General features: G+C 34.5%; 1 protein-coding gene across 1 annotated transcript; it reads left to right on the top strand.

Annotated features, from left to right (window-relative positions):
• Positions 1–4,748: 4,748 nt before the first annotated feature.
• Positions 4,749–5,609, top strand: LOC144835502 (uncharacterized). Its single transcript, XM_078690585.1, has one exon. It carries the CDS (start codon positions 4,749–4,751, stop codon positions 5,607–5,609), a length of 861 nt encoding a protein of 286 aa, XP_078546711.1.
• Positions 5,610–16,047: the final 10,438 nt, after the last annotated feature.

Genomic DNA, 16,047 nt, shown 5'->3' with positions numbered 1-16,047 from the left:
ATGTTTTTGTGTAACCAAGTTTCATCGAAATGCACAAAATGGTCTAAAACGTCTCTAAATGCGATTTCAAGCTATTCTAAGCACTTTGGTGTTTTTATGTTAAGAAGTTTTTTCGAAAATCACAAAATGGTCTAAAACGTCTCCAAATGCGATTTGAAGCTATTCTTAGCAGTTTGGTGTTTTTATGTTAACAAGTTATTTCGAAAATCACAAAATGGTCTAAAACGTCTCCAAATTCGATTTAAAGCTATTCTAAGCACTTTGGAGTTTTTATGTTAACAAGTTTTTTCGAAAATCACAAAATGGTCTAAAATGTCTCTAAATGCGATTTGAAGCTATTCTTAGCACATTGGTGTTTTTATGTTAACAAGTTTTTTCGAAAATCACAAAATGGTCTAAAACGTCTCCAAATACGATTTGAAGCTATTCTGTAAAGTTTGATGTTTTGTGAGAACAAGTTTCATCGAAATGCACAAAATGGTCTAAAACGTCTCCAGGTGCGATTTGGAGCTATTCTTAGCACGTTGGTGTTTTTATGTTAAGAAGTTTTTTCGAAAATCACAAAATGGTCTAAAACGTCTCCAAATGCGATTTGAAGCTATTCTAAGCACTTTGGTGTTTTTATGTTAACATATTTTTTTCGAAAATCACAAAATGGTCTAAAATGTCTCCAAATGCGATTTGAAGCTATTCTTAGCACTTTGGTGTTTTTATGTTAATAAGTTCTTTCGAAAATCACAAATTGGTCTAAAACGTCTCCAAATGCGATTTGAAGCTATTCTATACACTTTGATGTTTTATCGAAATGCTCAAAATGGTCTAAAACGGTTTATAATGTGATTTTAAGCACTTTGATGTTTTTGTGTAACCAAGTTTCATCGAAATGCACAAAATGGTCTAAAACGTCTCCAAATGCGATTTGAAGCTTTTCTGTACACTTTGATGTTTTGTGTGAAAAAGTTTTGTCCAAATGCTCAAAATGGTCTAAAACGTTTTTAAATACGATATTAAGCTATTTTGTGCCTTTTGATGTTTTTGTGTGAAAAGTTTTATTGAAATGCCCAAAATGGTCTAAAACGGTTTCTAATGTGATTTTAAGCACGTTGATGTTTTTGTGTAACCAAGTTTTTCTGAAAATCACAAAATTGTCTAAAACTTCTCCAAATGCGATTTGAAGCTATTCTAAGTACTTTGGTGTTTTTATGTTAACAAGTTTTTTCAAAAATCACAAAATGGTCTAAAACGTCGCCAAATGCGATTTGAAGCTATTCTAAGCATTTTGGTGTATTTATGTTAACAAGTTTTTTCGAAAATCACAAAATGGTCTAAAATGTCTCCAAATGCGATTTGAAGCTATTCTTAGCACTTTGGTGTTTTTATGTTAACAAGTTTTTTCGAAAATCACAAAATGGTTTAAAATGTCTCCAATTGCGATTTGAAGCTATTCTTAGCACTTTGGTGTTTTTATGTTAACAAGTTTTTTCGAAAATCACAAAATGGTCTAAAATGTCTCCAAATGCGATTTGAAGCTATTCTTAGCACTTTTGTGTTTTTATGTTAACAAGTTTTTTCGAAAATCACAAAATGGTCTAAAACGTCTCCAAATGCGATTTAAAGCTATTCTGTACACTTTGATGTTTTGTGTGAAAAATTTTTGTCGAAATGCTCAAAATGGTCTAAAACGTTTTAAAATACAATATTAAGCTATTTTGTGCTCTTTGATGTTTTTGTGTGAAAAGTTTTATCGAAATGCTCAAAATGGTCTAAAACGGTTTATAATGTAATTTTAAGCACATTGATGTTTTTGTGTAACCAAGTTTTTTTGAAAATCACAAAATGGTCTAAAACGTCTCCAAATGCGATTTGAAGCTATTCTAAGCACTTTGGTGTTTTTATGTTAACAAGTTTTTTCAGGAAATCACAAAATGGTCAAAAACGTCTCCAAATGCGATTTGAAGCTATTCTTAGCAGTTTGGTGTTTTTATGTTAACAAGTTATTTCGAAAATCACAAAATGGTCTAAAACGTCTCCAAATTCGATTTAAAGCTATTCTAAGCACTTTGGAGTTTTTATGTTAACAAGTTTTTTCGAAAATCACAAAATGGTCTAAAATGTCTCTAAATGCGATTTGAAGCTATTCTTAGCACATTGGTGTTTTTATGTTAACAAGTTTTTTCGAAAATCACAAAATGGTCTAAAACGTCTCCAAATACGATTTGAAGCTATGCTGTAAACTTTGATGTTTTGTGAGAACAAGTTTCATCGAAATGCACAAAATGGTCTAAAACGTCTCCAGGTGCGATTTGGAGCTATTCTTAGCACGTTGGTGTTTTTATGTTAAGAAGTTTTTTCGAAAATCACAAAATGGTCTAAAACGTCTCCAAATGCGATTTGAAGCTATTCTAAGCACTTTGGTGTTTTTATGTTAACATATTTTTTTCGAAAATCACAAAATGGTCTAAAATGTGTCCAAATGCGATTTGAAGCTATTCAACTTTGATCTTTTGTGTGAAACATTTTTGTCGAAATGCTCAAAATGGTCTAAAACGTTTTTAAATACGATATTAAGCTATTTTGTGCTCTTTGATGTTTTTGTGTGAACAATTTTTGTCGAAATGCTCAAAATGGTCTAAAACGTTTTAAAATACGATATTAAGCTATTTTGTGCCCTTTGATGTTTTTGTGTGAAAAGTTTTATCGAATTGCTCAAAATGGTCTAAAACCGTTTCTAATGTGATTTTAAGCAAAAAAAACGTCTCCAAATGCGATTTGAAGCTATTCTAAGCACTTTGGTGTTTTTATGTTAACATATTTTTTTCGAAAATCACAAAATGGTTTAAAATGTCTCCAAATGCGATTTGAGGCTATTCAACTTTGATGTTTTGTGTGAAAAATTTTTGTCGAAATGCTCAAAATGGTCTAAAACGTTTTTAAATACGATATTAAGCTATTTTGTGCTCTTTGATGTTTTTGTGTGAAAAATTTTTGTCGAAATGCTCAAAATGGTCTAAAACGTTTTTAAATACGATATTAAGCTATTTTGTGCCCTTTGATGTTTTTGTGTGAAAAGTTTTATCGAAATGCTCAAAATGGTCTAAAACCGTTTCTAATGTGATTTTAAGCAAAAAAAAACGTCTCCAAATGCGATTTGAAGCTATTCTAAGCACTTTGGTGTTTTTATGTTAACAAGTTTTTTCGAAAATCACAAAATGGTCTAAAACGTCTCCAAATGCGATTTGAAGCTATACTAAGCACTTTGGTGTTTTTATGTTAACAAGTTTTTTCGGGAAATCACAAAATGGTCTAAAACGTCTCCAAATGCGATTTGAAGCTATTCTTAGCAGTTTGGTGTTTTTTATGTTAACAAGTTTTTTCGAAAATCACAAAATGGTCTAAAACGTCCCCAAATGCGATTTGAAGCTATTCTAAGCATTTTGGTGTATTTATGTTAACAAGTTTTTTCGAAAATCACAAAATGGTCTAAAATGTCTCCAAATGCGATTTGAAGCTATTCTTAGCACTTTGGTGTTTTTATGTTAACAAGTGTTTTCGAAATCACAAAATGGTCTAAAACGTCTCTAAATGCGATTTGAAGCTATTCTTAGCACTTTGGTGTTTTTATGTTCACAAGTTTTTTCGAAAATCACAAAATGGTCTAAAATGTCTCCAAATGCGATTTGAAGCTATTCTTAGCACATTGGTATTTTTATGTTAACAAGTTTTTTTCGAAAATCACAAAATGGTCTAAAAGAAGCTATTCAACTTTGATGTTTTGTGTGAAAAATTTTGGTCGAAATGCTCAAAATGGTCTAAAACGTTTTTAAATACGATATTAAGCTATTTTGTGTTCTTTGATGTTTTTGTGTGAAAAATTTTTGTCGAAATACTCAAAATGGTCTAAAACGTTTTTAAATACGATATTAAGCTATTTTGTGCCCTTTGATGTTTTTGTGTGAAAAGTTTTATCGAAATGCTCAAAATGGTCTAAAACCGCTTCTAATGTGAAGTTTTTTCGAAAATCACAAAATGGTCTAAAACGTCTCCAAATGCGATTTGAAGCTAGCTACATAAGCATATGTCACTGTGTTCAAACACGTATCTAAAGAACTATTTGTTAGACGGGTTGGTATATGGTTTTTCTACAGGTATCAAATCACTTCCAGAGCAATCAATTGGATGTAAGAACTTAAAATCGGCTACAAGGCAACCCGATACGGTTGCTGAATTGGTAAAAACAGAAGTTACCAAGGGATATTTATTAGGCCCATACAGTGTTATTCCATACAAACAATATCGCATAAACCTTATCGGTATCGCAGAAGGTAAATATTCCAACAAAAAGAGACTAATCGTGGACTTGTCCGCTCCGCACGATGATATTAACAACCCGAGCTTGAACGAACTTATAGATAAAGATCAGTATTCACTACAATACGTCAAAATAGACGACGCTATTAGAATGATTAAAAATCAGGGTCGTGGAGCATTATTGATTGATAACTGACGCATTCAAAATAATACCTATCCACCCAGGACTCAGAGGCTACCATGGAATTAAATGGAACGAACAATATTACTTCTTTAAACAACTTGTTTTTGGTTGTCGTTCAAGTCCAAAAATATTTGACACACTATCCCAAGCAGTTTGTTGGATAGCTTCCAACGTTTATAACATTCATAATATTCTTCATCTTCTGGACGATTTTCTTGTAATAGAATCTCCGACGGCAAACGCACATTCAACCAAGATGCGTTTTCTGGATATGTTTAAAACCCTTGGTATTCCGCTATCAGAAAAGAAAACAGAAGGACCTTCTACGTCGTTAGAATACCTCGGTATATACCTCGATTCGATTAACATGGAAGCGAGACTACCAACAGAAAAAATAGCTAGAATTAGAAATATTACAACGGAATTCAGTAAGCGTGCCTCCTGTACAAAAAGAGTATTACTGAGTCTCTTGGGGCATCTAAATTTAGCTTGTAGGGTCATACACCCTGGCCGTTCATTTGTATCGCATTTAATCAGCCTGTCAACTACAGTTAAGAAACTACACCATCATGTACGTATCAACAAAGATTGTAGGGCAGATTTAGCGATGTGGTCCCTGTTTTTAAAACACTGGAATGGTGTATCTTTCTTTTTAAATGATAATACCATAATTGCTAATGACATTTCGCTGTACACCGATGCAACACGCACATCTTTTCGTGGTATATATCGGAACGAATGGTTTCAGGGAAATTTCCCACAAATATACCTTACGGACAAGACGTCCATGGCGTTCTTTGAACTTTATCCCATCGTCATGGCATGTGTATTAGGGGGTAATAATTGGGCTAGAAAACGAATAATGTTCTTTTGCGATAATATGGCCACGGTTGAAATCGTCTCCAGAATACCTGATATTATGAAACTGATGAGGAAACTAACATATCATTCTGCTATCCATAATTATCATATATGCGCTACTCATATTGCAGGGAAACATAACGTTATAGCTGATGCTCTTTCTCGCCACCAGATGCAGAAATTTCAACGGCTTGTACCAACAGCCAATGCTCTTCCGACACCATGCGTACACCATTCAGAGCTTCTAATGAATTGAAACTACAAGTCGAACAGTTATGGGACAACTCTATTTCTGATTCTACGAAGAGAGTATATAAATCTGCATTGCGGTGTTTCCTAACATTCTTGACCATGTCAGGCGTACCAGTAAAGAAAGCAACACTTCCGCTAATTGACGAGGACCAACTTATATACTTTGTTACCCATTGCCAAAAAGCGCTAGATCTGAAATTTGAAACAATCAACTTGTATCTGGCGGGAATACGTTTCCATTATATTAAAGCAGGTTTACGAGATGTTACAGTGGGGGCAAACAGACTCCACTATGTGTTACGAGGGATTAAGAAGTCGCAAAACATCTGTAAGGCAAAACGCGCCCCGATAACGTCAGCAATCCTGAGCGATATGTGCGCCATACTTTCTGCTGGTAGGACAATAATTACACCTTTCATAGATGTTATGTTACAATGTATTTTTAAATTAGCTTTCTATGGGTTTTTAAGATGCGGCGAATTTACAAGTATAAGAGGGTCAGGTACATACCTACAAATTAATGATGTTACATTAAAGCCAGAATCACAATGTTTTTTACTTCGGTTAAAGGCATCTAAAACCGACCCATTTAGAACAGGGGTAGAAATACCTATTTTCGAAACGATAATTTAAGTCCCGTCCAAAGCAACACTGCCAAAAAGCGCTAGATCTGAAATTTGAAACAATCAACTTGTATCTGGCGGGAATACGTTTCCATTATATTAAAGCAGGTTTACGAGATGTTACAGTGGGGGCAAACAGACTCCACTATGTGTTACGAGGGCTATTAGGTTAAGTCAAGGGGCATCTCCACTAGCGCCGCTTTTTCTAGAGAACGAATCTAGTACGGAGCCCTTATCACGAGTAACTTTCTTATCCTGGCTTCATGATATACTACAAATATGTGGTCATTACCAACATTTCCACGGACATTCGTTTAGAATAGGGGCGGCAACATCAGCTGCTGCTGCAGGAGTGGAGGATCATGTCATTAAAACAATGGGTCGTTGGACATCCAACTGCTATATTAGGTACATCAGAACAAATCTAGAAGTAGTTAAACAAGCACAAAATGACATGTGAGAACGTGCCGTCCCTTCCTCCTCCCTCTCGGGCCCCATCACACTTGCCCATTTTTAACTGCTTCATTTAGGCCTTCCTGCTGCTGCTTGGAGCACTTTTCCCATTGGATCTTCATCCAATTATCCTGGCCTCCCTGCTGTTGCTTCATGTGAAAAAAAAAAAAAAAAAATATGGATCTTCATCCAAATACACATGTTCAACTAGGGGAGCGCTTATCTTCCCATTGGATCTTTATCCAATTCTCCAGGCCTCCCTGCCACTGCTTCATGTTGTAAAGAAAAAAAAAAAAAAAAAAAATGGATCTTCATCCAAATACACATGTTCGGCTAGGGTAGTGCTTTCCTTCCCATTAGATCTTCATCCAATTCTCCAGGCCTCCCAGCCACTGCTTCATGTTGTAGAAGAAAAAAAATAAAAAAAATTAAAAAAAAAATGGATCTTCATCCAAATACACATGTTCGGCTAGGGTAGCGCTTATCTTCCCATTGGATCTTCATCCAATTATCCAGGCCTCCCTGCCACTGCTTCATGATGTATAAAAAAAAAAAAACCAAAAAAAAAAACAAAATGGATCTTCATCCAAATACACATGTTCGGCTAGGGGAGCGCATGTTCCGCCAATACCCTCCATGTCTCCGTTCTCATCCATAATAGCAACAATAAAATAATATACATATATATATATATATATATATAAACTCATCAGGCAAAGAACATTAATTCTAAACCGCCCGGTGATATACTGAAATTTTTAATTAATTAATTTGAAACGATAAAGATGAGGAAATCTGTGAGAATGAGAAAAAGTCGCCCCAACCGAGACTCGAACTCGGACCGCCTGCTTGATATGCAGATGTCCTAACCATTAGACCACTGGGGCTTTCATGGTATTGTTCAAACTCGATTGGATAGCGACTCTTTAACATTCTCGGCGTGGTACGGCGGAACAGCACTAGTCCTCAGTTGTACGCACGCGCAACAGAGATCAAATTGATACGCCCTCATCTTACAGTATTTTTATTCACGAGGCGGGATCTCCGAAGAGATACTTTTATATATATATAAACAAATCAGGCAAAGAACATTAATTCTAAACCGCCCGGTGATATACTGAAATTTAATTAATTAATTTGAAACGATAAAGATGAGGAAATCTGTGAGAATGAGAAAAAGTCGCCCCAACCGAGACTCGAACTCGGACCGCCTGCTTGATATGCAGATGTCCTAACCATTAGACCACTGGGGCTTTCATGGTATTGTTCAAACTCGATTGGATAGCGACTCTTTAACATTCTCGGCGTGGTACGGCGGAACAGCACTAGTCCTCAGTTGTACGCACGCGCACCAGAGATCAAATTGATACGCCCTCATCTTACAGTATTTTTATTCACGAGGCGGGATCTCCGAAGAGATACTTTTATATATATATAAACAAATCAGGCAAAGAACATTAATTCTAAACCGCCCGGTGATATACTGAAATTTAATTAATTAATTTGAAACGATAAAGATGAGGAAATCTGTGAGAATGAGAAAAAGTCGCCCCAACCGAGACTCGAACTCGGACCGCCTGCTTGATATGCAGATGTCCTAACCATTAGACCACTGGGGCTTTCATGGTATTGTTCAAACTCGATTGGATAGCGACTCGATATATATATGATGAAGGGCTAGTGTTGCCCGAAAGCTCTGCTAACTTTTCTGGCTGTTTACTTTATCGTTTTGATTTAGCTTTTCGCTTTTTTTATTTGTATCTCCATTGTAGGGTAATTTAGCAAGAAGAATATTATGGTCAATAGTGTCGAAAGCTTTTTTGAGATCGATAAAAATAGTGCCAGTAAGTTTCTTATTATTGATATTGTGAAGCCAGTTATCATATGTGTTGGTAAGAGCAGTAAGGGTAGAATGTTGGGGACGAAATCCAGATTGAGAGGTAGATATTAAGTTATAAGAGTCAAGGTAAGAATAGATTTGTTGGGAAATAGATTTTTCAATAATTTTGGAGCAAAGGGGAAGGATAGAGATAGTAGTTGTTAAGGTCATTTCTTTTGCCTGATTTAAAGATAGGAATAACTTTAGATGTACACTTTGATGTCTTGTGTGAAATAGTTTTGTCGAAATGCTCAAAATGGTCTAAAACGGTATCTAATGTGATTTTAAGCACTTTGATGTTTTTGTGTAACCAAGTTTCATCAAAATGCACAAAATGATCTAAAACGTCTTCAAATGCGATTTGAAGCTATTCTAAGCACTTTTTCGAAAAGCAATCTGACAGTCAAACCTGCAAAATGTAGTTTCGCACATAGTAAAGTGCATTATTTAGGGTATGTAGTTGGAGAGGGGATGATACGTCCCCAAAAGACTAAGGTAGAAGCGGTAGTACATTGGAAACAACCTAAAACTAAGAAGGATGTTAAATCTTGTCTTGGCCTGACAGGGTATTAACGAAAGTTTATTCCTAATTATGCTGACATATGCAGCACCTCTCACTGATCTGACGGGGAAAAAACATCCAGATAAAATCAAATGGACGCCTGAGTGCGAAGATGCACTTATAAAGTTAAAACAGGCATTATGTTCAGACCTTGTTTTACGAAACCCAGACTTTAATGCAGAGTTTATACTGCAAACAGATGCGTCAGATCGAGGGTTAGGTGCAGTGCTTAGTCAACTAGCTCCTGATAGTACTGACAGTCCAGTATTGCATCGCAAGATGTTCCCAAGGGAACAGAATTATGCAACTATAGAGAAAGAGTGTTTAGCTATAAAATGGGCTGTCGAAAGTCTCCAATACTATCTCCTAGGAAGAAAACTTAAGATTGTTACTGACCATCAACCACTTAAATGGTTGGTTGAAATGAAAGCGACAAACAAAAGACTAACTAGATGGAGTCTTGATTTGCAACCTTATTGCTTTAATGTTGTACATAAAAAGGGTATTTCTAATGGTAATGCTGACGGATTGTCACAGAAACCATTTACTTAAAGCATGGGTTACTTTGTAAATAGAAAATATAGTTTAAGGTTTATAAGTTACTTGTTTCTTATATTTTGTTTGTAATGAAAATTTGGTTTTCACGTAATTGAAGTTTAATTTATATACACATATTAAACAGGTTTTCTAGGACGAAACATGTTATATCTTGCCACATCCGTGTATACTAGCCTCTCAAAACTCCAAGAAAGAGTTTTTAGCTCAAAAAGAGGGGGAGTGTAATAAATCACTATTCCCCAACACATACAGTAACAGAGTATCTACATGAACATTCTAGAATAAGAGTAGGTTTAGATTTAAGAAACCATGTATAACTAATATAATTTCGTGATTCGATTTGAAGATGATCCGCTATTGATTAGTTTAGCTTCAACCAAGCAGATTTGAGCGTGTGAGGCCCGCCTCTATGAAGGGATAACTGACGCAGAAATTATTCAGAAACACTATGTTGGTTGCCACAGAAAACTTCATTGATCTCCTTCCGTATGTGCATATATACACGTTATTCTTACAAGAACAAAAACTCTGGAAGTACAATTAATAGATATTAGAACATATAATAAAAAACGTATAGTTATTTGATACTTGTAATGAACATTAACACTAACCAACACTATGGTAAACAACAATCTCATTGCACAATATTATTAGTCGCGTGGATGCGACTCTATAGTTCACTATGTCGGTCGGTCGGTCTGTCTGTCGGTCCAGTATCACTATGCGTTTTATCGCTTTTCTGTACTTTTTGAACTGTTTTGATGTACAGAAAAGTTTTAAAGTACATTACTTTTTGAAAGTTCATTTTTTTCTGAGAGCACGCGACTTATGGCTGTTGGCCTTGTTTATTAACAGTTAACACTAAAATCAACGTTAAATATACCTGTACATCATAAGCACCTTCCAACCATAAAAATTGACGATTATAATGGTATTAGATGTTCAAAGAATCATCGTAACATTGATATATAGAATTAAATACTTCTTAGACTTATTACATAATAACTAAATAAAATGTCTTCTCCCGACGGCAACAAGCCTTATAACGGAAGAGACTCATGGTATGTAAATTAAGTTTACATTCCAACGCACGCCACCAACCGATTCTAATATAGCGGACAAAATCGAACCGCGACATATTCCCCGCTTAAAGGACCCTTTTGACCCCAAAAGGCGGAACAATAATTTAAGCAATGCAAATTAATTATGTAAACTAGACATAGGGAACCGGTGAGGATTTAAATGCATACCCTTAGTAGAACGAGATGACCTCCTGGGCCCCACTGGATCATTATAGTTGGAATTAAAAGTTAGGTTAAAGCCAAAATAGTCACTGCTATCACTATCAGTAGAGCTATTAATATCCTTCTCATCCGAAGAACTGTCAACAGAGAAAATAGGCAAATATTATCCTGACTAAAATCTTTTTCAAATTTACGAGGATCTAAACTTAACCTCACTCTAGCGCTCACTTTACCAACTTAATTTTTTCAAAATAGTTTTTGCATCTACGCCCTCTACGGCGAATAAGTAATTTGTTATGGGTAGATGACCCTTGACTACTTTACCATTTGCCAAACTAGTTCCGCGAACTTGTACCTATGTCCTTTTATGGCGAATTTATTTTAGTTTTGTTTTGACTTGTTACAACATGCAATTTTGAAAGATAATTTCTGAAGCAAACACAAATACAACAGTTTGGTTATAAACGGTAACCACAAGTTATTATTCCGTTTTATTCATTAAGACTTTTCAACACAAGTACAACATGACTACCTGAAATTAAAACAGCATTTAAAGTAGGCTCTATCGTAGTATATAAACTAGAACTAATAAATAACTTCTTACGTCAACATGTGACGACACACTGTATAGTTATTCAATACCGCCCCACTTCATTAAATGTTATGCCGGGCTATTTTTTCTCGTTACAACAGTTGCAATCGATCAAATGTAATATCTTTTTAAACGTGCTTACAGTACCCATTCTATAAAAGCGCACAAACAAACCAAATCTGAACTGACGTTTTTTTTAAATGTCATTACAGCAACTGTTACTTAAAAACAGTTTACACTACCTAACAGCAAAATTAACATATTATTCATTAATACTGTTATTAATATTAAAAAGCGCAGAATATTCATTGGGCGATAATAGTCGTTTAAACACAATATACAGTAATATTTTAAAAACTATATTTGCACATTACCCGTCTATACCTCACAAACTTAATTGGGTGAAATATTGTTTGAAAAACGGTTTAGGCTTATAGACTTTATAACAACAAAATTAACATATTGTGAAATAGGCCTTTAACCTTTAATGTGAAACATATTCATTAATAATCCTTTATTAATTAACAATTAAAAAGCGCACATTCTTCACTGGGTGATGAAAGTTGTTTTAAAAACAATACAATAATTGTAATGTAACGAATGTAATGTTGAACTGTAAGTAGCTGAAATAATTTATTATTTAACAATTTTTAAATTGTTAAATATTTAAAAATATGCTTATTACTACTCTTTCATAACTTATATAACATAATACAATAATTTCTTTAATTTTTTCCATTGCATTTTGTTTCTCATATTATGATGTAGGAAGATAATTGTATTTAAACGTTGCATCACATTAAGTTCTTACTCATATGGTTTACGGCATAAATGTCTTTCATTATAAAATCTATAAATTACTAAATATGTTACCACTGTAGACCTAGAATGTTTGAACAAATCTCTGAATTAAAAATCACCCACATACAATGACATCATCTTACAGTACCCATCTATAAGCGCACAAAAAAAAAACAAAGCTGAAATAATGGTTTTTTTCAAATGTCATTACAGCAACTGTGACTTAAAAACAGTTTACACTACCTTATAACAGCAAAATTAACATATTCATTAATACTGTTACCGTTAATATTAACAATTAAAAAGCGCATACTATTCATTGAGTGATAATAGTTACGATAGGTCAAGGATGATCGATTCATACCAAAATATTTTGAAAAAATTAAGTAGGTCAAGTGTTACAACGTTTATAAAGCCAGTTACTTATTCGCCGTAGAGGGCGTAGATGTAAAAAAGTTTGCGGAACTAGGGTGGCAATTGGTAAAATAGGTCAAGGGTGATCGATCCATACCTAAATATTTTCAAAATATTAAGTAGGTCAAGTGTTATAACGTTCGTAAAAGCTATTTACTTATTCGCCGTAGAGGGCGTAAATGCATAAAATGTTATTGAACTTTGACCGGAAGAAGTAGAGGAGGTCAAGGCTAACATCTATAAGCGCACAAAAAAAAAACAAAGCTGAACGAATGTTTTTTTTCAAATGTCATTACAGCAACTGTTACTTAAAAACAGTTTACACTACCTTATAACAGTAAAATTAACATATTCATTAATACTGTTACCGTTAATATTAACAATCAAAAAGCGCAAACTATTCATTGAGTGATTATAGTAGGTCAAGGGTGATCGATTCATACCAAAATATTTTGAAAAAATTAAGTAGGTCAAGTGTTATAACGTTCGTAAAAAGCCAGTTACTTATTCGCCGTTGAGGGCGTAGATGCATAAAAGTTCGCGGAACTGGGGTGGCAAATGGTAGAGTAGGTCAAGGGTGATCGATCCATCCCAAAATATTTTTTTACAAAAATTAAGTAGGTCAAGTGTTATAACGTTCGTAAAGCCAGTTACTTATTCGCCGTAGAGGGCGTAGACGCAAAATAGTTCGCGGAACTGGGGTGGCAAATGGTAAAGTAGGTCAAGGGTCATCGATTCATACCAAAATATTTTGAAAAAAATTAAGTAGGTCAAGTGTTATAACGTTCGTAAAGCCAGTTACTTATTCGCCGTAGAGGGCGTAGATGCAAAAAAGTTCGCGGAACTAGGGTGGCAAATGATAGAGTTGGTCAAGGGTGATCGATTCATACCAAAATATTTTGAAAAAATTAAGTAGGTCAAGTGTTATAAGGTTCGTAAAGCCAGTTACTTATTCGCCGTAGAGGGCGTAGATGCAAAAAAGTTCGCGGAACTGAGGTGGCAAATGGTAAAGTAGGTCAAGGGTGATCGATTCATACCAAAATATTTTGAAAAAATTAAGTAGATCAAGTGTTACAACGTTCGTAAAGCCAGTTACTTATTCGCCGTAGAGGACGTAAATGCATAAAATGTTATTGAACTTTGACCGGAAGAAGTAGAGGAGGTCAATGCTAACATGTTGATAACAACTCAATTAGACAGTTATTACGTATTAAAATCTGTTTTTAAAAATATTTGACTGCCTAACCCTAACCCTTGAATTTGAATAAGGAACTAGGAACTAGTAACCATTCCACACTGAACTTTGTCATCCATGGTATCATCGGAAGGGGAATGTGTAATACAGATCATTTTATCCCATTACATTCATATCCAAAAATGCATAGTTACATAGTTATTTAACAATAAACAAGTCACGTGACCAATAAAGCTCAGGTCAACATTTTAATTTTCTCAAATACTTTACTGTTCGGTATCGTAGGATAGCTTTTTTTAAATTCTGAATATAGTTTTACTAATATCTATTCGATTTTCCTTTGTTTATTGTCATAATTTTCCAATTATGTAAATAAATTGTTTTTAAATGTACAATGAAAAAGGTCTCCTTCGTATTAAGATAAATACGATTTTCCTTATTAGGTATTGTTATTGTACTTAAATTAAAATATTATTCTTCTTTCATGTACACTTTTTGTGTAACAATTATCTCAAAAAGTTGAATGGCAATGATCACAAGAATTTCACAATGTCTTTCAAATAATTTAACTTAGTCCTAATAAGCTTTTCAGCGTGATCACTCATCTGTGACGTCATTTATACGCCATTTTGTGAAATCACATTATGAAACATATATTTCTCCATAATTCATTATCACATATCACACTACACGTAAACTTCAGGTCAAGGGTAAAAATATTAGCAAATAAAAACTCACGCGCACGTATATATATATATCGTGATGATGGTTTAGCTGTTTTTAAAGAATCACCTCGAAAAATTGAATCAATCAAGAAAGACATATGCAAAGTATTTAGTGAAAATGGTTTTAAATTGACCATAGAAGCTAATAAGAAAGTAGTAAATTACCTTGATATAACGCTAGACTTGAGAGCAGGTACTTTTATGCCTTACGCCAAACCAATAATTCGCCATTGTATGTACACCGCGATAGCAATCACCCGCCTTCAATAATCCAGAACATTCCATTAGCTATAAACCGAAGACTGTCGAATATTTCATCTGATGAGGAATCGTTTACCAAAGCTATACCACCATACCAAGAAGCCCTTAAACAGAGCGGATACACTTATGAGTTAAACTTTAACCCAGAGACATCAACAAAGAAAAAAACACGCAAACGGAACATTATCTGGTTCAATCCACCATATACCAAAAACGTATCCACAGATATTGGACACAAGTTTCTGCGTTTAGTAAACGAATGCTTACCGGTAGGACACAAACTTAGGAAAATACTCAACAGGAACACTTTAAAACTGAGATATAGTTGTATGCCTAACATCAACAGTGCCATTAATGCGCATAATAAAGCTGTATTGATGAAAGAAACAGTAAGCGAACTTGACGACCCCAAGTGCAACTGCCGTTTATGGCAACGAATGGCCCCTACCTGGTAAATGCCTTTCAAAAGGAATAATATACCAAGCCACTGTAACCCGAGAGGACAACGAAAAACAAGAAACATATGTCGGAATAACGGAAAATGAATTTAAAACTAGATACAGAAACCACGCTAGCTCATTTCGCAATGAGAAACATAAGAATAGTACAGAACTAAGTAAATATATATGGACTCTCGGGTATTCATGAAAGGGGACTATCTTTTCCAGCCTTAGGGACTCAAATGTGCAATACTCTATTAATTGGAAAATTCTAAAGAAGTGTAAAGCATATTCGAACATTACCAAACGTTGTAATTTATGCCTGTATGAGAAATATATAATTATATGTCATCCCAAACTATGCTCACTGAACAACAGGAACGAGCTGGTATCAACTTGTAGCATAGAAAGAAATTCCTAATTAGTAAACAATAGGCATTTATAACCCAATAAACAACCGCTTCCTGATCATTCATTAACAAGTAGCTCTTATATTTTGTGTCATTCATGCTTTGTACATTACCTGATGAGTGTGGCCAGCTTTGCTGGTCATATGAAACAAATTTGTAGTATTAAAGCAACATGAAGTAACCAAGTTCATAGTTTTTATTTTATTGTGTATATATATATATATAAGAGTCGCTATCCAATCGAGTTTGAACAATACCATGAAAGCCCTAATGATTAGGGAAACT

The sequence above is a fragment of the Antedon bifida genome, chromosome 2 (genome assembly GCF_963402885.1).
Source record: "Antedon bifida chromosome 2, ecAntBifi1.1, whole genome shotgun sequence".
NCBI classification, from domain to species: Eukaryota; Metazoa; Echinodermata; class Crinoidea; order Comatulida; family Antedonidae; genus Antedon; species Antedon bifida.
Note: the sequence above shows the minus strand (reverse complement) of the source record. Positions and strands in the feature narration are given on the sequence as shown.